The following is a 26,814-nucleotide window of genomic DNA, read 5'->3' as shown; positions in this document are numbered from 1 at the left end:
ATTTTTTCCCTTTTAGTTATTCCTTCTTAAAGCATTAAAGAAAACGCCTCTGACTATGCTATGTGCATTTGTTATCCGGCAGGGCCCTCCATGCCTGAAACTAAAGTCGGAGGTGGGCCTGCTCAGGGACACAGCCTGACGTAACGGCACAGGGAAACGCAGACGTAGCCAGGTGGTGCTGCTTCAGGGGATTACACAGCTGATATTTTAACACTGCCGCGACGATGACTTGTTCCTGATTCAGTGCCTGGCTGGGTCTTCATGTGTCCAAAGGGGAGGAGCCAACTGTACTGCAGCCTGATTGGATTTAAGGTGACAGACATAAGGAATGATTTGCTCATTTACACTGCGATGGCTGATATTTAAATTACTTTGCCTGTTTTTGTAGGATATGACATTAACAAGATTTAATGCTTGTATTTGAATTATATGCCCTTGAGCAATTAAATAAGACAAAACTGAACATATTCAGTTTGTTTTATTTTCACTTTTTTTCAGCTGTATCAAATATATTTATCATTAATACAAAATACAGTTTTAATATTTACAAGTCCCTCACCCACTATTTCACACACGCAATCAAGAGTGTGATGAATTTCAGTCTTGATGCTAAAATACAAAATTAGTTGTCTGTACAGGTAAACATACAGCAATAACATGTTTAACAGACCTGCCAGGATATAACGGGCTCCATCAGAGCGCACAACAAAGACTGAGCAAACACAATCTTATACAGCAGGTAGGCTTTGGACATCCACAGGTACAGAGTAGTATAAATGTGATAAAGGTTTTTGCCTACCACTCGAGATATGTTGTCAAAAGGTTAGGATATAAAACGTTTATAGAAGCTTCTAAATGACATTTCACAGAGATTTTCTTCCAAAGTAACAAAATGTCACTTTGTCAAATGCTTGCTCAAATCAACAGATGCCTCATTTAAAGTTCATGCTGTGTGGCAGAGGTACATATGTGTGCCATGTGTGTCATAGTCGGTACTCTCGCTGGCGTGTAACGGACATGTTTGGCTTTGTATTCATTAAATCAACAAACTGACCATTTCACTTCCTGTTTCACTGGAGTAGGACATAAACCCGCGTCTAAACCCAAGGTTAGCATCATGGAGGGCTTCGGAAATTCGAAGATTGTGGGGAAGGTCGTAGGCACGGTTGTGACATGGCCGAAGGAGGCGGAGCTTAGTAGTTATAGACGCGCCGCGGAGGCTGCTTGAAGTGACCGTAGCGCTTCTCAGAAGCAGAAAAGCGGATCTCGGCCAGGTTCTTCCTGTGGAGAGCGCCACGGGTCAACTTCCTGCGCTCCGTGTATGGCCGAGCCCTCTGGACATTGAAGAGGTGCACGTCAGGGGTCAAGAGTTTGGCCCAGGGCATCATCCTCCAGGGGACTTGGCGCCTGTCAGGCGCCAACCTGCAGGGGGTGTCAGGGAATTATTAGATACTTCAGAGGTACCTCCAGAAAAACCCCTCAGTGTCAGTGTATTTGGCTTGATCCTCTCATATGTTGCCATATATGGGTTATGACATCATTTTTCCACCTATGTCTCGTTGCCTGTAAATTTTAATCCTGCAGCATTTTGCAGTGAAGCCACGTGTGATAGCAAAAACTTTTAATAGTGGAGGAGTTCTGTTAAAAGTAACTGCAGAGCTAAAATATTAGTTTTCTGCTGACTTAACAGACGTATTGACCAACCTGTCTTTGAATGTGTCAGCAGGACAAGAAGCCTCAAAGTGCATGAGACAATAAGAAAATGATTGTAAAGATCAAATACACAAGCTCTTCAATCCAGAGTGGACGAAACTATGGAAATGCTATGTTAATTATCGCAGATCAAATGAGACGCAAGACCTTTTATGGATTAGAACTTCAGCACTTCTTACAATGCTGCTGTACTCATCCTGAATGGGTTGTAGTGGCATTTTGGTGCATTTCTCAAGAACAAACGTCACCAGGTCTTTGATGGATGCGGGTGGAAATCTATGTTACACTCTGCCCCTCTGAACGTCCCATAAAGGGTTAATAATGTTTAGATCTGGCGATTGTGAGGTCAAAACAGCACCTGGCTTCGTGCTGGTCATTGTCTTCCGGGCTTTGAGTTTTGTTCTCTTTAAACCAAGTACATCATCCTTGGATATGAGAAATTTCCAAATTGCAGCCCAACCATAAACCAGCCTTGTGATGCCCATCACATGCTATTTTTGTGGAGGTGGTCACAGCTGTTGATTCAGCTCTGTGTGAATTTTCAGGGTCCTCCTTGCGCCATGCTAAGCAGCTACCCTCCTAAGCGTTTGCCCATCCCACCTTTGAGAGCATTTCTCCTTCTCCTTGGTTTCCGTCTTCTCCTGGCTCTTCCAACGCCGCATCTTATATACGGACATGCTGGGATGCTCAATCAACAAATCCTCGAGGGAGTCCACTTCGGGCAGGGCCAGACCGTGGTTCTCTGCGTACACAGCCAATCACAGCAATCACTCCACGGCGAAACACATCTGCTCAATATTAGATATGCGCAATTGCCAATGCGACGCATCAGGAGTAGTTTTGGATACACACAAACAATTTTACAAGCTAAAATTTTTAAATTCTGCAGTTTCTTTATTACAAATGTATTAATTAATATTAGTATTAAACTGAACTATTATAGTAAGAACATCTGCTTTGGGGGACGGAGATGTAACTCATTTTTCAATGCAGCAGCGTTTCAGCTCACCATGAATGTTGATGATAACCCACTCTCCATCTTCCAGCTCATACACATCTTCACACACTTTGTCCTCCTCCGCGGCAGTATTGGCTTCAATTACATCTGCACTGTCACCCTTACCAAACATCTGGGTTAGTAGTTTTCCAAACATAGTCGTCTCATCCACTGTGAAGTTCACTGAAAGGCAAAAACAGAATAATAAAGTATGCCGCCCCCTTGTGGTTAGTTAAGGGAAATGTTTTTTGTTTTTTTTCCGCCATCAATTACTGCCATTCTGAGATAGAGTTATTATTAAATATCTGCCACGTAACATTGTTTGCACAAGTTCGGCATACTTTAAGCATTAATAACCTTAAAGAGAACAGTACGGATTACTTAGGCGTCATCTGCACTGCAGACTAAGAGCGAGAACTGGCATGTTCTTCAACCTCACACCGTAACATTCTGTCCTTTACTCCTTGTCCGCGGTCATACCAAAATTAGCATTAACATAACTTTTGGCAGCCCTCATCTCATACTGAGGTGGAGTGTCATTTTTCTCCTACCCTTTATTTTTAGCCCTTGCTTTAGATTCTTAGGCTAATGTAGTACATGCTTCACCGAATTCCATCTACAGTAATTATTATTCATCGTTTGTATTAATAAAACACAGAGAAGGTTGTTACGCGATCGGTGTATTATTCTGTTTTTGAATGAGTTTTAATCCGTCATATATTTCATGCTATAGATAGATCAGTTTCATATTTCTATATATACCCTGCACATATCTTTTATAGTGGGGTGTAGATATTAGACTCCGATAAACCATCGTAAAATAGCCGCACATCTGTGGAGTGTAGAAACAGCCCAGGGCAGGCAGCATGCGACTCATCCCATACTGGCCTAAACTACCGCAATATCAATTTTAAGATACCATTTTAATCTAAACATCGGTGTGAACTGTGTCATCTTATCTAGGTTAAGTGAGGAAGATCAGCAGCATTAGCGATTTTTGTAGTGCAAATCTGGGCGTATAGATTCGAGATAGAAAACAAGCAGCTGCAAGTTTTGTTAAATGCAAACAGGTTAGTACGTGGTTTTTATTTGAGGACCCTACGACGTGAGCAGATTAAAGGTCGGAAGGTGCAGATACAGTGACCCGACTACTGTTACTTAATCATGCGCTTTTCCCAGACGTCTGCACCGCTATAACAGCCAAATGCTTTCAGCTGCAACAAAATAGCAAACTGCTTGTTTCTACACCCATTTCCGTTTACTGGGTGTAGGATGTGTGACATGACGCCTAAAGCACACGCAAAAATTCAATAACCCTGCACATTTCAACGTTAGACCAAGTACAGTATTCGGATCATATGCAGACATTGTATTTAGCTATTTCTGAAACTTTACCAGAAGTAAACGGAACCGACGTCGTTCACTCGATGTTAACAATGAACTTTTCTAGTGCACATTGTATTTAAGTACGAGAAAATATTTTTAAGAAAAACGAAAAGATCAACTCATTAATTCCGTATATGAATTTTAGTTATTGCCCATTCCCACTGCATGAGTTTTTAATGTATATCATATGCATGAGATCCATACATCGCCGATGACGCTAAACAATACAAATAAAGGATGCGTTTCATATTTCACCCAGTATGCATAGATCCAGCATCAATTTACACTCCCGAGTTATAAAACAAGTTACCTGCAAAGAGGGAGGCTGACGAGCTGTATTTGTATACACGGCAATACGCGGCTACTCTCAACGACTGTTTTTCACTCGATGTTGTTTATGATCACGGTGTTTTCTTCCCCCTGCTGTTGCAAGCAGACGTCACCTTAAAAGGCGGGGCTCTAGCTGGTGTTTTTAACGGCGATTTTTAACTTCAGATCCGCTTTTGTCTATGAATGCATTATAGGCCTATCACAATTACAACGTTGTAAATAATACCACCTTCTCCGCAAATATTAGCTATTTGTATAGCTAATAGTAATATACGAACGTTGATAGCATTAAAAAATATAATGCGTGTTTACTGCGAATGAATGTTTTCGACAAACACAAGTATATCTAGAAACGAGGAAAGAGTTTTTTATTTGGGAATGGGTGAAAAGATAGCACAAGGAACAAGTGAGTGAAACATGCCCATGTATTGAAATATAAACCCCATGCACACAGGCAACCAGCCAAGTATAAAAAAAATATATAATAAATGGTCATGGGATGAAATCCATATCAGCACATGAAATACTAGAGATTTTTTTCCGGACAATCAACGTCTGTGTCTTAATTGTATAAAGGAAAGAAAAAAAAATCAGATATCATGATGGTTGACGTTTGCAGTTCTTTAATCCCATTCACAGCTCGGCACAGGAAGTGAGCTAATTTCAGTGTCCCCGGAAGCTTTGTGGATCCTCTGACTCCAATGTGAAAGTAAGACCTAAGATACCGGCAGAAGATCTGCTTATTTGCACATGAAACAGACTTTTGGTAGGTATAGTTTTCGGAACGGTTATCGTCTCATTAAATTGTGGGTTATTTGCCTGATTAATACTAACTGTAGGCATGGTGTAATATCAAAAAGCAACCGGTTTGCTTTTTAGAATGGATACTGAAAGTAAATAGTCTACAGTAGGTATACGCTCTAGTTATTGTGGCGCCGCGATTTTCTTAAAGTTAACCGATAGATGATGTTTGATGTTACTCGTGTTGTTACTGATTTGATCTCTACAGTTACAAACCCAAACAGCCTACCACGTGTGACAATTTTCTTAAATCACAACGCTGAGTAAAAATAGTACCGTTTTGAAATATGTATTTTTAAATAAATCTTTTTTTAATGGACATAGGAGTGTATATTTTAATAATGAACTTCCACACTTTCGCGTAGGGGCATCTACGGTGCGAACCTTTGTTAAGGATACAAACTAAAATGCAGCCAGACGTGAGTGTCAAACGGTTTCCCAACTTTCCGAGGTTGTATGTCATAGTTGTTATGCTGTATTGTATGACACCCCCCATCAACCTATTTCGGAAATACAGGCTGCTAAGGTTTGTTATTATTGTTGTTAATAGGCTTGTTTTATTGTTGGTCCCTGACTCAGCTGTACGTCATTTTTAGAAATCTGACGGGATGCCTCCACGTGTCGATGACGTCATGCAGTTGTGCTGCAAGATTTCTGACAATCAGCGCATAAAGGCAGCGGTGAAGCATTCTGGGAAAGGGGCTATGATGGCTGGGGCTATTGCATTTGCAGGAGGGCTGGTGGGGGGCCCTCCGGGAATAGCGGTTGGTGAGTTTACCTGCCTTTCTTCATTCAGTCAGTAGGTGGTGTGGTATGACTGCTGCTATTTCAAAAACTGGTTCCAAGCAAAAACCGGTATGATGGGTAGGTATTGTCACTCGCTGTACAGAAAAGATCTGAGGTCAGTTTTGGAGCCAGTTTAATATGTAAATAAATAAATGAAGCACTTTTAGAGTATAATGTAATATAGCAGTACTATATCCATTTACATTTAAAGTTAGTTTTTTTTTCTTATGTACCTGATGCTTTTGTCCAGCGTGACATACAAGCGGGGTCGATAATACATCACAAGGGTACAGCTGTTAAAGAGTCAAATCGGCATGAGTGCAGCTAGGCTAAGCTTCCAATGAGTGGCAAGTGCAAGTTAGCGTTGGGACAAAAGCTATACAGTACATTCCAAAACATGGCAAAAACCTGATAGGAGAGCAGTTCAAATGAAAAGTACCATTAGCACTGGTGTCCTTATAGAAAAGTGCAAAAACATAAGAGCATCCAACAAGGGATGGTAGGTGAAGGCAGGGCAGGTCAGTGGTTGAAGGAGTTAGCTGAGATGATCTCAGAAAAGTCAGTAACATACACTGCCTGGCCAAAAAAGGTTCAGTTTGAAGTTAAATAAGTGTGGCGGACCGTGAGTTTTTGGTGGAGGTGAGGGGCTGTAGGGAGGACAGCACAGCCGCACTGGACTCCCTCTTATGTCGCTTCTCTCTTCACTGCAGCTTAAAGATATTTTTCTGGTACAAAAACCAGCAACACACAGTCACTACAATGTGTAATGCAAGTCTTTGGGTTGTGCTGGAGAAGACTTTGTGGAGTGTTATAAACACAAGATTTCTGCAAAAAATTAATGCAGATCTGGAGGAAAATGAATGTTGAGATGTTGCATAAGCTCGTGGCAACAATTTGACAAACTCGATATGACAAATGTGGACCATAATAAAAGCTAAAGGCAGCCCAACGAAATATTAAAGTATGCAACCTTTTATTTTGGCCAGGCGGTACGTATAATTTGTCTTCATCTCAAAGTCCCCGAGGGTAGTTATATGCATTTAAGGATGGTGTTGACAGGACTCTTGGTTGAGCCCGCAGCTTTTGCAGCATCCCCTTTCCGATCGCTGTCACGGTTTTCCCTCTTCCTGTACTCCGTGGCAGGCGGTGCGGTGGGTGGGTTGCTGGGATGCTGGATGACCAGCGGACAGTTCAAGCCACTTCCCCAGATCATCATGGAGCTGCCCCTGCAGGAGCAGCAAAAGCTGTATGTGGACATCAATGCCGTCCTAGGCTCACTCGACTGGATGGACGCGGCGCAGCTGATAACACTCGTCATGGGCAACGCCGCACTCCAGCAGCAGGTGACGGCCGCCCTGCTTGGCTACGTGACCCAGACTCTACGGGCAGAGGTGCAGTACGGGGACTGACCTCGCTGGATGTGACTCCCCTTCGGCTGGGCTGGTTCTTTACTAGGAAGATGTTCACTCTGTATATAAAGTCAAAACCAATGCAAGCGCCATCTCTTTAAGTGTTGATCAAGGAAAGAACACTTAATCATACTATGAATTGTAGGCCATTTTCTGCATCTATCACCCCTTCCTCCTACTTTGATTTGGCACTCCAGCACAGCACATGCCGGCCAGCGGCAATATGACTGCAGCCTGTGACCAATTATGGACATATAACCCCAACTGGCCAGTTTTCCTGAATGAAACCCAACTGAAATTGACTGTCGTAATCTATTGGGCGAATAACAATTATCGTAAAAGATCTGGTTAGATGGCAAGTTCTCAAACCTCTAGTTGAAAATCCATGTATAAAGAACAGTCAAATAATCTTATTTATGCTGTTTGAATTAGCAATGGTGGTGAAATATGAAGGGTATGACATCATTTGAAGTATATATGACATCATATGAGGTGTATATGGGCTCAAGGCAGGGGAGCATCTTTTATAGACTTTATGACTTTGCATGACTTTATAGGGAGTACAGTTTCTTGCATAACAGATTTTTTTGGGCACGCTGAACCTGAAGTTTGGTGATTTGGGTGGGGGGGGGTGCGCATAGTCGATCTTCAAACCCTGATGGAACAAGGGCCATAGTAAAAAAATATATATACAATCAAATACGCACATGTCGGTCAGCTTTTGGCCGAGGGAATATCAGAGGTTTTTGCCCATAAGAGAAAAGAAACTGGAATAGCTGGTTGTGCTTCTAGAGAATTTATAGCTTTTTCAGTGCCTAATTTAACATTTACGGTTTGTAAAGCAGATTCACTGTATACATTGTATTCTTATACTGAGATAAATAAATCATGTGTCTGCAATAAAATGTGAAAATGGGAAAACTATCAATTCTCGTCATTAATCTGTATCTGGTGATCTGGGAACTGAGAATCGGAGAGTACAGAAGATTAGTTTGTACTACGAGGTCGTAAGTGGAAGTGGCGGTTAGTTCAGACACAAGTGGCTTGAACACATCGGCTTGGGCTGTTTCCCAGAAGTGGTGTAAGCTTCGGGATGGGGGGGGGGGGGGGGGGCATACGTCTGATCACTTTTCTGTAATGAAAAGTATGTGTCGGAGTGAGTGAAGCCAGAGGCGGAGGCCCCACCTTGCGTGTAGGATGATGCTGTGCTGCCCTAGAAACCGGCCATTAGCTTCTCAGGGTTCCGCCCGCTGCAGCTGCCAGTGAGGTAGCGCGCTTTTGCTAACAGGTCCCCCGAAACGCGAATCATACACGATTCCGGGGTAGCAGTCGGAGACGAGGAGGATAGACGCAGGCTTAGGCAGCGTGCAACCATGCAGCTCTCACAGGGGGTAACGTCTGTTAGCTCAAGCTGTCCCTAAATGTCAGACAGAGGCGAATGCTTGATAGGTGAATTTGTCGAAGTGAAATGACCAGACAGTAAAGGTGGCTTTAGGAAGTGCACAGAATCCCCCTCAGCTTAAATATAGATCTTCATGCATCCTTCTGATTCGTTTCATGAATCCCAGCCAGCTCAGGAAGTAACTCTTTCATACAAATTGGTATTAGTCCAGAGGTCACTGGTAATTATTTTTTGGTTTAAAATATATAAACCACCAAGCCAATTTTAGAAGAACGGCTATTAGTTAGTGGTACCAGAATAACTCGCCATATTACAATGACAAATAAACTGCAACAGTGTCATACTTACTGGGTGGGTGTAATATAGTTATGATTTACGTATCTGTGATTCTCTGTGAAAAGGTAGTGAAATTGGACCATTTGGGATTTTTACTTAGCTGTTTTGCAATATAAACATTTTTTTTTTTTGCAAAACATATTCATCAAAATATTGTATGACTGTAACAATAATTAAAGCAAACATTGCAAACATCCTGCCTTTTTCTCAGCAGGTGATTAGTAGATATAGAAACCGTCAAAAGTTTGGACACATCTACCTATAGAGAGGTTTATTTGTACTATTCTCTATATTTTAGAGTAATTATAAAACTATAAGCTCTGAGGGTTGGAACTCAGAAGGTTGCCGGGTCATATCCCACTGTCGGCAGAGTAATCCCACCATTGAGTCCTTGAGTAAGGCCCTTAACCCCAGTTACTCCAGTGGCAGTTTGAGCCTGCTTTCTCCTCTACTCCAGTTTCATGAGGTGTCCTCCTGAGATGCTTTTCCAGCTGATCTGAAGAGGGTCTCATATATGTGCTGAGCACTCATTGGCTGCTACTGTATTCCCTCACTCCCTGGTCAGACTCTTCCCAAATCATTTCTACTACTGTATGTTTAAGTCAGGTGGCCAAGTCATGTAATGTGACACCATCACTCTCCTTCGTCGGCAGCTTGGCATGTCCAAACTTTTGACCACTGTATTATCTGTGTAGTATATTACAAGGATTTAGGACAGGTGAACATGGACATTGCTAAATGGTGCAAGTTGAGGATTTTAAAGAGATGTAAGAATTTAGAGTTTAAGTGTAAAAAAAGGCAAAAGCTTGTTTTAGAAAAAACTTGGAAAATTAGAACCTTCGGTAATTAGTCACATGTTAAACGCTAAGAGCCTTTTGTTGCCATTCCTCTATGTTTAAGAGAAGCAGCGACTCACAACTACCTGCTTTTGCATGTGTCATCGCTGAATGGGAGGGCTGGGTCATTTCTGTTTTTCACAAAAAAAAGGAAGGAAACCTGACATTTCACAAGCCCATACGTACCATAATCGCCCACTGAGTAAACTGCTAAAATCCCCGCTGGCTTCTTAAACTAGCAGATTTCTGGAATGCAGCTTTTACTAGTTGCTGGAGGATATGCTTGTGCTTGTTTACAATTACTGTAGTTCCGGTCTGTGCTGTTTAAACCTGCCTTTCTGGTATGGGCAGCTTATGGTAAGCCAAAAGTAGATCTGGGCACTATTGGAGTATTTCCTACTTCCTCATGAATATGACACATTTTTGGACATTCAAGAATAAACAAACATGACATGTAAACATGATCTGAAGCACGTTTTAAAAACACGTCCTCTAGAATCTCAGGGTGCCTCTGTGCCTGTGTTCGGAATGTTGCGGGTTTGAATGCCATCCTTGGCAGAGTAGTGACATCTTTATTGGGTACCTGATCGAGACGCTTAACCCTCTGAAGTGCTGGAAGGATGCTGGATAAGTGCCTGTACTTAGACTCTAAGCTGCAGTCATCCCTCAGTACCAGTGGGGGATTGGTTCCACACCCCCTGGCAGATACTAAAATCTATGGATCCTCAAATCCATTATATGTAATGGATGGTAGTTGCATGTAACCTATGCACATTCTCCTGATTACTTTGAATCATCTATATTTTGCTTATACTGTCGGCCCTATATATCACCGCCTCCGCATTCGTAGATGAAATGTGTAATTTTGGGTGCTGGTATTCAGTGTTTTAATCCACAGTGTAGCACCACTCTACTTCTGCAGCTGATGCTGGGAGAGTCTGCTTGACACGCATTTTCTTGTACGGAGGAAACTTACTCATCAATAATGTTAACGATTTACTAAAAACTTCAGCTTTTCAGTTGGCCTCCGTTCACAATGCGCACAGATATAGGCCTATTACACTGATTGCAGTGTCCATTTGTATCTATGTGAATAAGCAAATATGCCAAATTAACACATTTAACATAATATAAAAGGAAAAGTTGCCAGTTCCTGCTCATCTGTACTCCGTTAGTGAACATCTGTGAGCACCCATGTGACACATCATGTGACTCACAAATATGGCTCCTACGCAGGCATTTGGTTCTCTGCAGGGGCCCCTGGAACTACCTCCTGTGGATATGGAGGGCCAACTGTAATACCGCATACATTGGAAATGCTATGTAAGTAGCTACACTCTATTGTTTAGGGAATAATGGCAAGAAAAAGAGGTTTGTTTATATTCAGAACAGATGCAATCATTGTAGTAAATATAGAAAATATAAATACTTCACTCTCATATATATCAAACCACTCCCTCACCATTCTAGTTGTGTGTATTGGTGCATTATCATCTTGATACATTGCACCGCCTGTGATGGGTTGGCGCCCCATCCAAGAGGTCGTTCCCTGCTTTCCATCCACAATCTCCGTAATAGGCTCCTGACCCCCCCCCCCCCCCATCGTGATCCTGAATAGGACAAGTGGTTACAGAAAATGGATAATTGGGTGGATATACAGCACCACCATCAGGGTACAATGTTTGAACCATTGTGAACATGGTCTTCCAGAATGGTCTGGTAACCCTTGGCAGTGATGCGTCCATCTAGAACAAATAGTGGGCCTAGGGAATGCCATGATATTGCAGCCCAAACTACCCATGCTACACTCTGGGTGCTCAAGAGTCCGGGTGGAAAACCTCCTTGGGGCTTCTCCACACTGTAACTGTCTCGGATGTAGGAAAGACAGTGGAGAAACATGTCAGAGAACAATATATGTTCCACATTGTCTACAGCTCAAGATTTCCTCTCTTGGCACCGTTGAAACCCACATTTAGCGTTGGCACGAGTGACCAAAGGTCCAACACTGAATATTGACCCTGTGGAGCTCCTGATGAACAGATCTGGTGGAAACAGAACAGTTGAGGTGCACATTTAATTTTGCAGTGAGTTGAGCAGCTGTGGTTTTATGTTTTTGGATACAGTTTGGGTTAGCGCCCAGACGTCCCTTCCAGACAGTTTCCACAGTTACCCCTTTTGAACACGGTCTGTCCTTCACGGTGGTATGCCAATATTACTCTGGATACAATGGCTCTCGATTCACCACAAAGACTTTGTGTCCTGGTCACAGGTGTGCCAGTGAGACACGCACCAACAATTTGTCCTCTTTTGAACTCCTATTATGTTGTGTGGACTGAGATATGTTATGTACAGCTGTGCTATTGCTCTGCTGATTCAACCTTCACACCCTGCTCTTACTGATGGAACATGCAATCAGTGAAGATTATGCATTCATAGGCATGAAACCTCAAGCTCTACATGACCAGGTGTTTCAGTCTGATGGTGCAACACCTACGTGTGTCTTAAAGAAGACCAAGATGGAATGTATGAAAACGAAAGAATTCCTATGTACATGTACAAAATGGCGAATAAAGCATCATTTCATCATTGTATTTAATATGCAAGCTGCTCATATACCGCTCAAGATTCTGTCACAGATAATAAGCCACTCCAGTGAGCTTTCTTGAGATGTGAGCGGCAGGGTGTGGTTCACTCTCACACACGTTTCCGTGGTCAGTAAGGTGATGTCGCCGTTGGGCCCCTGAGCAAGACCCTTAACTCCCAGTTGCTTCAGGGACCATCTGACCCTAACCCTCTCAATTCTGTCACAATTTGTATAAAAGTGTCTAATAAATACAATAATATGGTACTTTCAAGACCCTTTTTGTATGGAAACCCTGAAACATATGGATAACTGGAATTATTCATGGCTATATTTCCATTCATTCCTCACAGTCAAAGCTCAGAGACAAGAATGACTTTATTAAACTCAGATCGTTTGTCGCCTGGGAGATGACATTCGACATGTTCTTGCCCTTTGTACGCTAAAATCACTTTGACAAGAGGTATAACTGTTCTTATACCTGCAGAGAATGAACAAAGCATAAGTGTTTTCCCTTCAGGTTAGACACTACAGCGTAAAATGGGATGATTTTTCCTAAAACTGCATGTTTGGAATGCATGATAAGTGGCAGCACGCTCCCTTCAGGACCTACTGTGGGTCATGCATGGCCTGAACTGGTCAAAACAGCGTTTGGCTGTGAGGTCATGAAGATGAACGAGCTAAATATCTCTGTGTGCTCATTACGTTCTACTCGTTTACCAGAAGCTTTTACCCAAAGACACAGAACCTTGGGATTTGAACCAGTCAGTTTCTGATCACAGACACAGTGTCCCAATCCACTGAGCCGGACAGTACCACCTAATCACTTAAAAAAAGCCAAAATACATTTTCATTTACAATCTTTAATGACAGAGTGCAAATTCCTTCTTTAACAAAATCTGAGAGTGATAAATATGCAAAACAAAATAAAAAAATATGTAAACATTTTAAAAATGGATCAGAATGACATACAGACCAAGACATGAAAACATGGTAAGGAAATGGTAACTATGTGGAATTCTGCATCATTAACTCCTTCACTGACAGTTTATTCGATTCGATAATGTCTGTCCCTAAAGAAAAGCATGAGTCAGACCAGCAAATTCATTCTAGTGTTTCGCTTTTTGGCTATTTGGTCTTTTGACTATATACTGACAGCAACAGTGATTCAACACCAAAAATTAAACAATACAGATCACAAGAGATTACAGAAATTATTAATCACAAACAAAATTGTCATTTTTTTTCTTTTTTAAAAAACATAAAAAACCATATTATAATTTCAAAGTAAATTTTCATAGGAGCAGCAATTAAAATATGTGAAGTGATTAAGGCAGTTTTGGATGGTAGTGTTTTAACATTTTTATTCATATTTTCATGAGGGGAAGGCTTTAAGGATCTAGTCCAGAAGGTTGTGGGTTTGAATCCTCTGGCCAGCAGAGTAATCATGTCATTGTCAGGTCCTTGACAAAAGTCCTCAAACCCAAATCCTCTGGTGGTGTTGGATGGTGGTCAACCTTGAGCTCTTTGATGGAGATAAAGGTGAGATCTCTGAAAACTGAAGTATCCCTATGTAGCTCGGATAAATGGCTGAAGAAGTACAACTTATCTTATTCCCATTATCTTGAGGTAATACATTATGTCCACGTTTGCGCTAGTCTTCCATTTAGTACCGTCTTTCAGCGGCTTTTGGTCTTTGGTGGTGACAGGGGAACCCCGAGGAATATACTGGATGGAGTTCCTTGCGCATTCCAACATATGGTACCGCCCGGGCCCTCGTGCAGGGGCCGATCAAGGTCATCGTCGTCCGACCAGTCCTTGCCGTCGCTGCCGCCGCGGTCGCGGCTCTGTGCGTTGTCCTGCATCTGCAACATCTGGTGGCACAGGTAGCAGACACGCACGGGCTTCTGGGAGATGTGCTGCAGCACGTAGCGGCTGCGAGAGCAGGAGGAGCAGACCACGAAGCCGCATTGTCGGCAGTGGTGGCGCCGGTGCCTCATAGTGAACTTGCTGGAGCAGCGCATGCAGATGGCCGACGCCTGGTCTGGAACCCATGCTGCGGCGAGCGGGGCTGTCGGGACCTCGCCGGTGCACACCATCCTCCGCTGTCGGCAATCCTCGATGTGCTCAATCCAAGCGACCTTCTCCTCAGTCGACGCCGCCGACACGCAGAAGGACTTGCACGGCGTGCGTATCAGCCAGCGGTTCTTCAGCTCCGGCCCGTCGTCCAGGTCTTCCAGCACCACGTTCTCCAGGGGCACCACCTTCTGCCGCTCACACCAGCGACCCTCAACCACGATGCTGCCGTACACCAAGATGTCGTTGAACAAGAAGAACATCTTGGCCTGCGGCCGGCGCCTGCACAGTTTCAGCAGCCGGCCCTCCCCCACCAGCACTCGGCCCGGCCTGGCCAGCACCTGCCCCGTGGTGCTGAAGAGGTTGTCCACTGCGGCAATGCGCTCGGCGTTCTCTTCCGAATAAGCCAGCTGGTCCACCATGGTGAGCAAAGGCTCCCACCCTGCGGAGAACAGGAAGTCGGGAATCAGATCTCATTTCAATGTCAGGCAAGGAAGGAGCATGCTGGACCATCCTATGCAAGTAAACAATTGGTCAAACCGCAGTATCAACAAGTAGCAAACACCTGACCCCTTTATCCAAGGCGTCTTACAGTAGAAGGAAGCGTTATCATTTATGTGTGGTCCCTGGGATTTGAACCCACAACCTTTGTGTTGTTAGCAGAATGCACTACTTCATGAGCTATAGATGCAAACACTGTGATAATAATAAGTGGATACCGAGATGTGATATAAACCAAAACAATGATCCCCCCAAATAAACTCCTCTTTTCCCTCGCTGCCCCTCCTAGAGAAAATCTTACAGCAAAAAGTTTTTTTTTTATCACTGAGAAATCCTTCCTGAACTAGGGGAGGAAAGAGTGGTTACCTTGATACTCCGTGATGCTGTGTGAACGCTCTTTCTCTTGTTTCTCTCAGCGGGTACTTGAGAGCGGGCAAGGAGAAGCCTCTCGCAGAGAGCGGTAGCCTGTCCTCAGTGAGAACGACAATCTTTCTGAGCTCAGCATCCAATGCGTTGGCTTTGAAGTACGGCGATGATGCAAGCGGGGGGGTGTGCCCATTTATGGTTCACTTCCTGCTAAGCAGGGGACTTCCACAGCACTATCAATAAGACAGGCTGGACTTGTTTTGTCTGGTTTTCCCGTATGGAGTATATTTCTGATCTGTAATACTTAAAGCTGATTATGGACTTAGGAAACCCTGTCATGTGTGGTTTTTTTTTGTTTTTTTATAGATGCGCGAAGATATAAACATGCATGTGGGAGAGAAGGCTACAAATCATGGGCTCTCGACCCAAACCCCCAGAGCAGGCTGCCGGCATGTTGTAGGGTCCCTCTCCATGTCTGGGGCCCCTGAATCATTAAAAGTTTCCATCCCCTTAATATGCCCCTGCAAGTTGCCATTGCAGTGTTAGTCATCTAAGATAACATACATTTCATTTACATCGAACATAGCAATACCTATGGGTTTTCCAAATGCAAATTCTGGCACTTATAGTATAGTATGCACACACAATGGCGCGCACACGGGCACGCCCACAAACACATGCACACACAAAGGCGCGCACTCATTCACACACACACATTAATGGGTAGAATGAGTATATTACTGACACTTTTCAAGGAAACACAAAATATCCACGTCACTGTCCGCAGAATCGCTTGCGTAATTTTGTAAATATTCAAGATTATTTACATGAAAATTGCGCACAATTGTTTTAAGAAGGCAGGTCATTGATCGTCAACCTGGCCGTACGCGGTGTTCGTGACATGGTTCATTTTGAACGAGAAGGAAAAAAAACACTATGTACGTGTTGAAATACCATGTCCGTAGTAAAACTGCATTTTAATCAAAATGTCCACAGGAAATTGATATTTTGTTGGCCCCTGTTGATGTCATTCATTTGCATTTTTAAAAGATGATTTATAAAGTAGATCCCCCATTTTCGGTTCTTACGTCACTCAGATGTCCTCACCGGCTCCGAAGCCCAAAAAAGGAGCGATCTCAAGCAAATACGACACTGTCCTGGCCGGCCCTTCTTCCTTTAATTCATTTCTATAGAATATCACAATTTCCCTCTTATCTAGTTACAATGAACTTCTTAATATCAGAAATTCAGTTGTAAATAGTTATAATGTGTTTTTCTGATATCAGAAATTCGACTTTAACCAGGAAACGTGCATATTATTGATATCGGAAATTCACTTTTAACTAGTTAAAATCCAGTTCTTGTTATCAGAAATTATATTTTAGCTAATGAGATTCAAAACGTTTTTCTCTTTTATTTCAATGGAAGCTGGAATTTGAAGAATGCCAGTTTCTGATCTCAGGAATAAAGTTTTAACTAATCAAAATGTCACCTTGTCAATATCATAAATAACATTTAAAACTGATAGAAAATCCAGTTTCTGATATTCAATCGTAACTAGTACTAATTCAGTTTTAATTATAACTAGCTACAGTTGAATTCCTGATATCATAAGTTGATGTTTTAACTAATTAAAACAGAATTTTTAGTAGTTGCAACTGAACTCCTGATATCAGAAATGATCATGTTGACCCCGAGACGCACTAAGATTGATGTAGAGATAATGATTCATGTGACCACATTAAACATCACAAATTTCACCCGGTCCTGCAAAGACTGCCAGCCCACACACTTCCTAAAAACCCACCAACCTATCGTTTAAATATCTGAACTGAATTAAAACATTTTCAATGACAAAGTCCATATGTTGTATATGACAAAACAGATCTTTATTCACAAGCAAATGTAAGTCATTGATATTTTCATTCTCATGGTGGCAAAAAGGAAGATTTTCCTACAAACTCCTTGGATCTGGATCCAGGAGACATGTCAGTTATTTAACGGCATTTCACTGCATGAAAATAGCCACTTCTGAAACTGAAATAAGACAAAAAATCTAGGAGCCTTTCATATATTTTTAAAGCCCAAGTTTGAGTGGAAATCTGGTTTTGATGACCCTACTTCAGCAAAACCAGACTTTGTGATTTTGGTCTATTTTTTTTTTTATCTGAACAATGGCTCTCCGCAGTCCTGTGGCTTTTTGGCCGCACAGTAGTGTGAGAAGCAGGGCGCCTTCACTTCCCTTAGGTTGTATCACATATACATGACCAACACATCGACAATTGCGTCGTTTCCCTTTTAATTGTCTCCACCGTTCGGTCGGCCTCGTTCGCATGCAAGCTGCTGTCTGTGCCCATTACACAATGGGGAAACACTATCACACGTTTCTGAGTACAGACTGACCAGCAATTATTCTACTAAAAAGTGGCTTAATCTCTTATTATGTGAAACTTTATTCTCAAGCATGCTACAGTCCTTGTTAAATGGTGCTTTCCAAAGGAATGTCAAAATCCCCCACAAAGGTCATGAACTACAGCACATACAAAGGTAACAAAAGACCAGAAAATGATATTGTAGACTACAACATTTGACAACAAAACCCCACGATTGCAAATTAAGCTGTTTTACAGATTGGACACCGATGGGGTATAAGATTTAAATCTTCTGTACTTCCCCGTTTAATTAACTCTCTATTCCCAGATGTGGACAATAACAATTTGTACTTTCCAGTTTGTGTGCGTAGGTAACCTGTCACAGTTATGAGGGTGACAGGAGAGGAATGTGGTCTTTCCAGTGCCCTTCCATGCTGGTTGACAGCGGTAAACATGGAACCTGTTGACAACCATCTAATAAAAGCAGTCAGCCTACATACCAAAGACCCAAACTGTACGATGTCATTTTATAATTACACATTTTACCTGTTATAAGGTACAAGCTGTGGAGGATAAAATGTTTAACCCTATGACGTCATATGTATCATATTTACTACACAAGTTTCTGAGACCTCTATGTGATGCTCCGCTTTCATCAAATGCCTGTTGTACATGATGTCATTTGCCCTCTGGTGGGCGGACCATGTTTGGCGAAACGTGCGGCGAAGGCATATTTAATAGCAAGTTCCAATACATCATGTGACCAGCATTCGTATCATGAGGAAATATTCGGCTATTTTTGGAACAATTACGATAAACCTTTTAAATTGTTGCCTACAATTTAAATTGAGTCTTCAGAACCAAAACAACTCATTTCTCAATTCAATGTTGCAAACCAATCACATATGATACTGCCGTTATTTACGGAATTTTATGGCGGAATCTTTCTTCATTTTACCTCATTTTTCAATGCCATGTACATTTTATATATCACAATACAATAATTATATTACTCAATTATGATTGAAATGATCTCCTTTGACAGAGTGCAATGCAAGATGTGACCATGTTTGTGAGACGCCCACTGAAATATCAACGTAACAGCGATTTGCTTGTATGATTTTGGTATCTTCAGACGGTGAAAAAAATTAAGTGTTCAGGATATTTTGACTATGATGCTGGATGGAAGCACAAGTGACATGGAGCAGTTGGAGGAGGAAGATGGTGGTAGTGATGAAGAATGGATTCCTAAGGCAGTACCTCCTACAGAAGGTTCAGACAATAGTGATGAAGATATGAGAGGTGAAAGTGTAGAGGAGATAGATGCAGAAGTACAAATAGTAGATGCAAGATCCAGTGTGGCAGACCACCGTCCTCTCAGACAACCAGTAAGGACGCCCCCATGGAAAAGGACAAACCACTGCTGCGCCTCACTGCGTGGGCGGACGGCGTCAACAAGGGAAACAAACCAGAGATGCAAGTATTGCAGACAGTCACTTACATGTCCACTGTGGGAAATGCAAAGTAAGTCTCTCTCTAAACAGGGACAGAAACAGAATTTTGGCCTGCTATGCAATCTAAAAATACAGGCAAAAATAGTTTGGCCTAAAACACATAGAAAATGCTGCAAAATGACTGTTAAACCTAAAATACATGCAATACGATGCAAGTGATTTCAAAATGTAACAGAAACGTACCTTTATTTTTAATTTTTTAAAAAAGATTAATAACCAGAGATAACTGGCGTATCATATATAATATAAAAAAAATACACAGACTTTTTTCCTTTACTTGTTTTTGGGTCAAAAAAAAAAAAAAAAAAAAACATTGCTTGATTTGCAAATTCATCATTTTCTGACTATCATTTGAAATATCAGGCTTTACAAGGTTAACGTACCCCTGCACTGCGCAGTCTGGAATAGGTTCCAGATCCCAAAACGACCCTGATCAATAGCAGTTAGAAGATGCATGAATAAACAGACTCGCTTAAAACATGTATGTCAATTCATTTATGAAAACGAAACACACCAGAGGTACGCTGCATACTCGCAGATCAGGTTTTACTGGGTCGTACTTGGCCAATATACACTGAACAAAAATATAAACGCAACACTCTTGTTTCTGCTCCCATTTTTCATGAGATGGACTTAAAGATCTACAATTCATTCCAGATACACAATATTACCATTTCTCTCAAACATTTCTCACAAATCAGTCTAAATGTGTGATAGTGAGCACTTCTGCTTTGCTGAGATAATCCATCCCACCTCACAGGTGTGCCACATCAAGATGCTGATCTGACATCATGGGTAGTGCACAGGTGTACCTTATACTGCCCACAATAAAAGGCCACCCTGGAATGTGCAGTTTTGTCTCACAGCAAAATGCCACAGATGCCACAAGCATTGAGGGAGCGTGCAATTGGCATGCGGACAGCAGGAATGTCAACCAGATCTGTTGCTCGTGCATTGAATGTTCATTTCTCAACCATAAGCCGTCTCCAAAGGCGTTTCAGAGAATATGGCAGTACATCCAACCTGCCTCACAACCGCAGACCACGTGTAACCACACCAGCCCAGGACCTCCACATCCAGCAGGTTCACCTCCAAGATCGTCTGAGACCAGCCACTCAGACAGATAATGCACGGCCCCATGTTGCAAGGATCTGTACACAGTTCTTGGAAGCTGAAAATGTCCCAGTTCTTGCATGGCCAGCATACTCACCGGACATGTCACCCGTTGAGCATGTTTGGGATGTGCTTGACCGGCGTATACGACAGCGTGTACCAGTTCCCACTAATATCCAACAACTTCGCACAGCCATTGAAGAGGAGTGGACCAACATTCCACAGGCCACAATTGACAATCTGATAAACTCTATGCGAAGAAGATGTGTTGCATTGCATGAGGCAAATGGTGGTCACACCAGATACTGACCGGTTCTGAGTCCCCAGACCCCCAATAAAGCAAAAAACTGCACATTCCAGGGTGGCCTTTTATTGTGGGCAGTATAAGGTACACCTGTGCACTACCCATGATGTCAGATCAGCATCTTGATGTGGCACACCTGTGAGGTGGGATGGATTATCTCAGCAAAGCAGAAGTGCTCACTATCACACATTTAGACTGATTTGTGAGAAATGTTTGAGAGAAATGGTAATATTGTGTATTTGGAATGAATTGTAGATCTTTAAGTCCATCTCATGAAAAATGGGAGCAGAAACAAGAGTGTTGCGTTTATATTTTTGTTCAGTATAAAAGAGCTCACAAAAACAAATCAATCCCTGGCATTTACTGCTGTTTTACCCGCCCCCTTGTGGATGCAACTGGTACTGCAGCTTCCGCTCAAACGATTGAAAGGAAAGCTTAAAATCCAAAACAGAAAACAACGTGACAGTACGTATTTACAAAGTCACTTCAAATAAGTTAGCGATATTCACAAACTTTGTACATGTTTCGCATACCTACAATGAACCTACAATCCTTCTCATACAAAAAAAACTAACGTTTCTCTTTCACCCAAACACAATTAGAGGTCAATCGTTCCTTTGGCTTTAAACTTCTTGGCTGAGCGCTCACTGGATCTCAGCTGAAACTTGGTCCCGTAGATGTGGGACACAAAGCCATCGACCTCCACACTGAAGACGCTGTTGCACTTAGGGATGACTGCGGAACAGACAGACATACGATGGGCATCGCAGATTTCAGGCTTAAATCCCCCCCACATGAAACATCTGTGTGTGTGCAGGAAGATGGTGTTCTGGGCAAGAGGCTAGTGCATTCTGGGTAATTAAGTGACTACTGAAGGAGGGGGCACAGAATGAAGGCATCATTCAAAAGTTTAACATGAACTATTCGCAATGATACAGTGGAGATCAAAATTAAAGAACCTACAATGTAATTTGACACCATCGCTTACACCCATTTGAAGTTCTAATTGGAAAAGGCCAGTTTTTAAGCATATTTCACAATTCAAATATATTCGGAAACACAATATAAAAACACTTAAGAGAATTGTGAAGAATCCTGATCTAAATTAGAAAACACTCTGACAAACCACCCAGTTATTAGGGTTAATCTGGCACCTGGTGCTAATTATGACAAGCCCTGTTTAACTGGCAGTACTCTTAATTACTCTGCGAGACGGAAAGCCGTACTAAGGTGACCCAAACCCAGGTCCAAAGGGATAAGCCTCTCGGCTACTGCAAGAGAAGCTGCTTGTTCCAAAGCTGAGAATTCTACAATACTGCAGCTGTACAATGACACTAATTCATTTCAGTCCAACAAAAAATGCTGATCGTCCACATAAGACAAATGCAGGAGAGCATGGGCATAAATGATGGGGGGGGGGTCACAATAACCCAACTTAACCCCCCCCCCCCAATAATCATAACCGGCTAATACACCCTCCCCAATAATCATGCCTCCCCCTAAATGGGTGGAGACGGCAACCCGGCCAATGTTCACACCAAAGTCACGCCCTTGCACGACAGGACAGGACAATGCGGAGGCTCGCTATGGGCGATTAGTCTCATGCTACAGCTAAACAGGGTGAAGAATCTGTCTCTGCATACAGCGTCTCTCCGTTTAAGGCGATTTGAAAGCACATTCAGCATTGACCAAGCCTCTCATCAGGACGAATCAAAAGGCTAGCCTAAGCTTTGCTGAGGAGCATGTTGTGTGGAGAGTGGAGAATTTGTCCTCCATTCATTTAGTGATGAGATCAAGTTTCATTTATTTGGGTCCGATGGGAAACATTATGCTCAGTGTCAATCTAGGGAAAGACCCAAAATGCGTAAAGAAACCAGCTAAATTTGGAGGAGGAAGCGTCATGTGTTGGGGGACGTCTTCTGCAGCAGGAGTTGGGCCTCTGCTACAGGCTGACTGCAAATGTTTATTAGAACATCCTACAGCAACATGCAGTTCCTTCACAGCAAGCACCTCCTAATTCGCCTGCAATATTCATGCAATACCCCCGTCACACTGCAAAATGAGTAAAGTAGTTCTTTGAAGCCAACCATATTGAAATAATGAAATGGCCCACCCAGAGTCCAGATCTAAACATGATCGAGAATCTTTGGAAAATCCGTGGCAACAAAGTTATGGCTAAGAACCCCACGACAGTGACCAAACTGCGGAAGGGACTGGAAGAAGAATGGACCAAGATCAAACCAGAGCAGTGTGAGAAACTAGTGACGTCCTGCCAGCGAAGATAAGCTGAAGTCATTAAAAACAAGGGCCTCTACACTTCCAACAAATTAATAAAAGCTGTAACCCTCCCAAAATCTGAGTTGTAGCCTTCTTGGCTACAATGGTTATCGTTCTCTAATTCTGATCACTGCATTTTCCACAAAACAAGATTTTTTGTCGAAGTGCCTTGATTATGTTGTAAAACATGCTAGTAGAACATTGATATACCCACAGTAAATACTCCTTCAAATCTTGAGCAATGCTAATATCTCATGAAGTGTTCCTATACTGTTCTCCAATTTTAATCTCCAATGTATTTATTCAGAGGTGCCATGTGAAAATCGCCCCCTGCCAGTATAAAAGTAGTACTGTTCTTGGCACACTACCCAGTAGCCCCCCCCCAGCCTACCTTTTAGTTTGTCTTCCTTGGTAATTATTTTAAACACGTGCTTCAGTTCTTGCACCAGGATCCCAGTGGCCCCCACGTACGATGGACATTTGGACCGGACCACTAAAATGACAGAAGTCCCAATAAGAGTTTTAAAAAGAGCCGCGAGTATTTCCATCATGCCGGTGCTGAGGAGATTCTGTTTATGAGAGGAACTGAAAACACATCGTGAACCAAAATGGGTCTCCCACCTGATATAATGGCACCGTGGAAATCTGCCTTCAGAAGCTTGGTCTGGATCATCTGAGGGTTACTAAAAGACATTTGGGGAGTCAGGATGAGGACGTGCTCCAATGGGCATCTGGAACGGTCCATGTGCATTTATACTAATAATATAACAGTATATAAGTATGAGGTTACAGAATAACATGCAGCTGGAAAAAAATAAATAAAATGCTTCGTTTTGCTCAATAAAACCTCACAATACCTTTCTGGTTTTAAGCCATTGCACAAATCACGAATGTACTGCTTCCAGAGCTCATGTAAAGGTAAAAAGAGCTCATACCTGTGAAGAAATATTAAATGGTAACACTTTATTTCACGAGGCACAAATAGTATACCATTACTTATGTATTAACCACAAACTAAGTATTAGTTACATTCTGATCTCATGTTAATTCATCATTAATGAATCTTTTACCTCAAGCTAGTTATAATACTTGTTAATTCTGTAAACCTTTGTGAACTACTGAAGAAGCTAGTGATGTACACCACAAGATAAATACTGATCTCATTATTTTCATCATTAATGAGTCATGATTTCATCTTCAGTAGCGATGCATTTGTTCCCGATTTGTACTTCAGCAGTAACGGAGTTAAGTATTTCTGCCTTGTCAGGTAAACGCCAGGGAGTAACAATCCACCAAGGTTTTATCAGAATACCACAATGGCCAAATTTCTGCACTGCTTAGTTTCAGCAACAATGTATTTCCATATACAAGCAAAGACGACTGCCATTTCAATTGCACAAAAGACCAACTAGTAAAAGAGCTGGACAAACTTCTGGTGTTCCGGCTTGAGGTGAAACAGGCGGAGCTCCCTCCGCTGCCTGGACGTCAGGCCCCGCGCCCGCTTCCGCCTCTGTCTCTGCGTCCCCGTCCGCTTGTGGTGGTACTCCAGCACCACCGCCTTGTGCAGCAGAGCCTGCTGGATGGCCTCGGGCCTCATGCTCGGCAGGCTCTTCTTCAGGAAGGTGCTGGTGAAGGCTTCTGCACTTCTCTCATCCTGAGACTTTGCGAGTAAGTTGTAATGGCGTTACTTAAAGACGAATCTTGCCTGCCTGCAGCACCCAATCGGTTAATAAAACGGACATTAATGTCGGACGCACCATATCCTACACTTGTTTGAAATACACAAGTTTGAAAATGAAAGATAAACAGCGCAAGTTCGACACACGAAGTTAAATGCAAGGCAATGGCATGGATTTAAAGGGGCTACAACATTTCCGATGACGTCCCTACTTATATACAGCTCTTAAGGAGTTTGGACAAATCTATCATTAGGCAAACGTGCTTCTAAATTGCTATCTTTATAATCCACAGCTTTGCTAATCACAGAAATTTATAAAATCACAAAATGATTCACCTGGACTCCAAGAAGTTTACCCAGATCCTGAGGTAACTTTGAATGAACATTTTCTGCAAAGACAAAAATATTCAGTTAATAAGAAGATGGACCAAAACAATTTTAATCAGAGTTATGTGCGACCCAATACTTCGCTTATGAAAAGATACATCCAAGACATTTACAGATGGAATGATTTAGCAGGTCCTGGTGGATGCTAAGCAAGCTCTCTGCAGCAGCTTTAAATCAAAGACCACTGTTCTTGAACATCTTGCAACCGGGAATTGCCAGTTTGCATAGAAAATCCATTCGCTAAACTTACTTTCCATATCTCTGTAGTATAAGCGATCCTTCACGATTTAAAAACACAAACATGCGGCACAAGCAGTTCAATGGCGCTAAATACTTCAAGACCTGAGCAATCGATCGAAGATTTATTCATTTTGTCTTTTTGAATGTCGTTGACATATTGCCACCTAGCGGCCTGGAGTACGGAGAAAATCAACACGCTATCCCAGCATCTGTGGCTGCGGGAGGATTCATGGGGATGCTGTAGCAAACAAGTAATATGCACCGATAGTGTGTGTATAATGACAGAGGCCGTGTGTGGGTATATATATATACACACACTGTAATATGATATGTGATATGATATGTGTCCACGGAGCCCAAATTCTCAAGTGGTAACCCAGAACATATCTAAGAATAGGAATGGAATTTCAATATTCCATAAGTATCATTAAAGCTACAAGATGTATAGCATTGTGATTTACATTGTTGGCTCCAGCAGACTGCCGTGTACAGCAGTGTCTATAGGTCACAGACCATGCTGTGGGAAAACCTGTGGAAGAAGGAAGGTCAGAGGAGAATGGCCAGACTTATTAAAGCTAACGGGAATGTCAGAATGGCAAAAATTAGAGGTCAGTCGACGGTAGTGTGCGGAATGGATTTTCTGAATACGCAGCTCATCTACCCTTGAAGCGGTTCTGGAGATAAAACAATTACCTAATATAATGGCTGCTGTGTACCCAGGAGAGGGCAGTGTTTTACTAAACTTTAGTGACTGCAGTCTGAGGGTAGGATAGGAAATGTAAATGTTTTTGGATAAAATTTCGGTCAACAGGGAAGGCAATCATGACATCTCATTTCATTGACAATGGGGGCAGATGCAAGTTAAAAGGTCGCAGACAGCCTACTTGTGAAGCAGCCCTCTCTCTCTCTGACATATTCACACTGCTGACAGACCTCGGACACCCCGAATGTTTTCGAGAGCTCGTTAGTTTATCGGCGACTGTGTACAACAGTGCAAACTTAGGCTACATGTCTTTCCTGCTGCTCTACATTTCAGAAATTGAACCTTCAGCAAAACTGCATTATAGTTACAACTAATCCAGGCTGCAGAGAGGCAATTAAAGGGTAGATGGAGCCGGCTTAAGTCGTCACAGAACACTAGGCAGACGATATTTTTTGGGGCCCTCCTGTCGTCATCGTACAGAGACGCCTGCTCTAACGTCACCTCTACCATTAGCTCACCCACCTCATTAGCTTCTGAAGTAATTTTGATCCTGCTTGCAGAGCTCTCTGCAGACAGAGTCGAATGCAAACTGTTGGCGTAATCACTGCCTGTTTCTGCAGTGACAGGGCAGAGAAATTTCTCCGTTGCACACCTCTGTTGTTTTTTTTTCTATCCTCTGCTTCATGGTTTTTTCTTTTTCCTTTGG

The 26,814-nt window shown here is 42.4% G+C and overlaps 4 protein-coding genes across 5 annotated transcripts; 1 reads left to right on the top strand and 3 right to left on the bottom strand.

Moving 5' to 3' along the window:
- Window positions 1–463: 463 nt before the first annotated feature.
- si:ch211-260e23.9 (uncharacterized protein LOC555795 homolog) lies at window positions 464–4,535 on the bottom strand. Its single transcript, XM_049030348.1, has 4 exons — window positions 4,407–4,535; window positions 2,723–2,893; window positions 2,314–2,455; window positions 464–1,422 (listed from the first exon to the last, which is right to left on the bottom strand). The coding sequence occupies exons 2-4, from the start codon at window positions 2,865–2,867 to the stop codon at window positions 1,194–1,196; spliced, it is 516 nt and encodes a 171-aa protein (XP_048886305.1). The 5' UTR covers window positions 2,868–2,893; window positions 4,407–4,535; the 3' UTR covers window positions 464–1,193.
- Window positions 4,536–5,065: 530 nt separating this feature from the next.
- Window positions 5,066–8,346, top strand: LOC125751482 (protein C19orf12 homolog). 2 transcript variants are annotated; one of them, XM_049030349.1, is made up of 4 exons: window positions 5,079–5,192; window positions 5,593–5,646; window positions 5,824–5,995; window positions 7,157–8,346. In XM_049030349.1, the coding sequence occupies exons 2-4, from the start codon at window positions 5,635–5,637 to the stop codon at window positions 7,420–7,422; spliced, it is 450 nt and encodes a 149-aa protein (XP_048886306.1). In that variant the 5' UTR covers window positions 5,079–5,192; window positions 5,593–5,634; the 3' UTR covers window positions 7,423–8,346. The 2 variants fall into 2 exon arrangements, with proteins under 2 accessions (XP_048886307.1, XP_048886306.1); XM_049030350.1 differs by lacking the exon at window positions 5,593–5,646 and having other exon boundaries at window positions 5,066–5,192.
- A 5,078-nt stretch (window positions 8,347–13,424) lies between these two features.
- On the bottom strand, window positions 13,425–15,669 carry plekhf1 (pleckstrin homology domain containing, family F (with FYVE domain) member 1). Its single transcript, XM_049030343.1, has 2 exons — window positions 15,521–15,669; window positions 13,425–15,095 (listed from the first exon to the last, which is right to left on the bottom strand). The coding sequence occupies exon 2, from the start codon at window positions 15,073–15,075 to the stop codon at window positions 14,257–14,259; it is 819 nt and encodes a 272-aa protein (XP_048886300.1). The 5' UTR covers window positions 15,076–15,095; window positions 15,521–15,669; the 3' UTR covers window positions 13,425–14,256.
- A 5,697-nt stretch (window positions 15,670–21,366) lies between these two features.
- Window positions 21,367–25,545, bottom strand: pop4 (POP4 homolog, ribonuclease P/MRP subunit). Its single transcript, XM_049030347.1, has 7 exons — window positions 25,416–25,545; window positions 25,115–25,167; window positions 24,531–24,760; window positions 23,958–24,035; window positions 23,722–23,783; window positions 23,492–23,593; window positions 21,367–21,558 (listed from the first exon to the last, which is right to left on the bottom strand). The coding sequence occupies exons 1-7, from the start codon at window positions 25,420–25,422 to the stop codon at window positions 21,422–21,424; spliced, it is 669 nt and encodes a 222-aa protein (XP_048886304.1). The 5' UTR covers window positions 25,423–25,545; the 3' UTR covers window positions 21,367–21,421.
- Window positions 25,546–26,814: the final 1,269 nt, after the last annotated feature.

The sequence above is a fragment of the Brienomyrus brachyistius genome, chromosome 11 (assembly GCF_023856365.1).
Source record: "Brienomyrus brachyistius isolate T26 chromosome 11, BBRACH_0.4, whole genome shotgun sequence".
NCBI lineage: Eukaryota > Metazoa > Chordata > Actinopteri > Osteoglossiformes > Mormyridae > Brienomyrus > Brienomyrus brachyistius.
Note: the sequence above shows the minus strand (reverse complement) of the source record. Positions and strands in the feature narration are given on the sequence as shown.

What these genes read in the sequence shown, in the direction of transcription:
- plekhf1 (XM_049030343.1), bottom strand. Translation starts at nt 15,075, where the DNA reads ATGGTGGACCAGCTGGCTTATTCGGAAGAGAACGCCGAGCGCATTGCC.
- pop4 (XM_049030347.1), bottom strand. An exon ending in AATGGCTTAAAACCAGAAAG is followed by an intron (nt 23,784 to 23,957) that starts GTATTGTGAGGT and finishes AATGTCTTTTAG; the next exon opens with TAACCCTCAGATGATCCAGA. An exon ending in CAAGGAAGACAAACTAAAAG is followed by an intron (nt 21,559 to 23,491) that starts GTAGGCTGGGGG and finishes TCTGTTCCGCAG; the next exon opens with TCATCCCTAAGTGCAACAGC.
- LOC125751482 (XM_049030349.1), top strand. An exon ending in CCCTCCGGGAATAGCGGTTG is followed by an intron (nt 5,996 to 7,156) that starts GTGAGTTTACCT and finishes ACTCCGTGGCAG; the next exon opens with GCGGTGCGGTGGGTGGGTTG.
- si:ch211-260e23.9 (XM_049030348.1), bottom strand. Translation starts at nt 2,867, where the DNA reads ATGTTTGGAAAACTACTAACCCAGATGTTTGGTAAGGGTGACAGTGCA. An exon ending in GGTTATCATCAACATTCATG is followed by an intron (nt 2,456 to 2,722) that starts GTGAGCTGAAAC and finishes CTGTGTACGCAG; the next exon opens with AGAACCACGGTCTGGCCCTG. An exon ending in AAGGAGAAATGCTCTCAAAG is followed by an intron (nt 1,423 to 2,313) that starts GTGGGATGGGCA and finishes CACCCCCTGCAG; the next exon opens with GTTGGCGCCTGACAGGCGCC.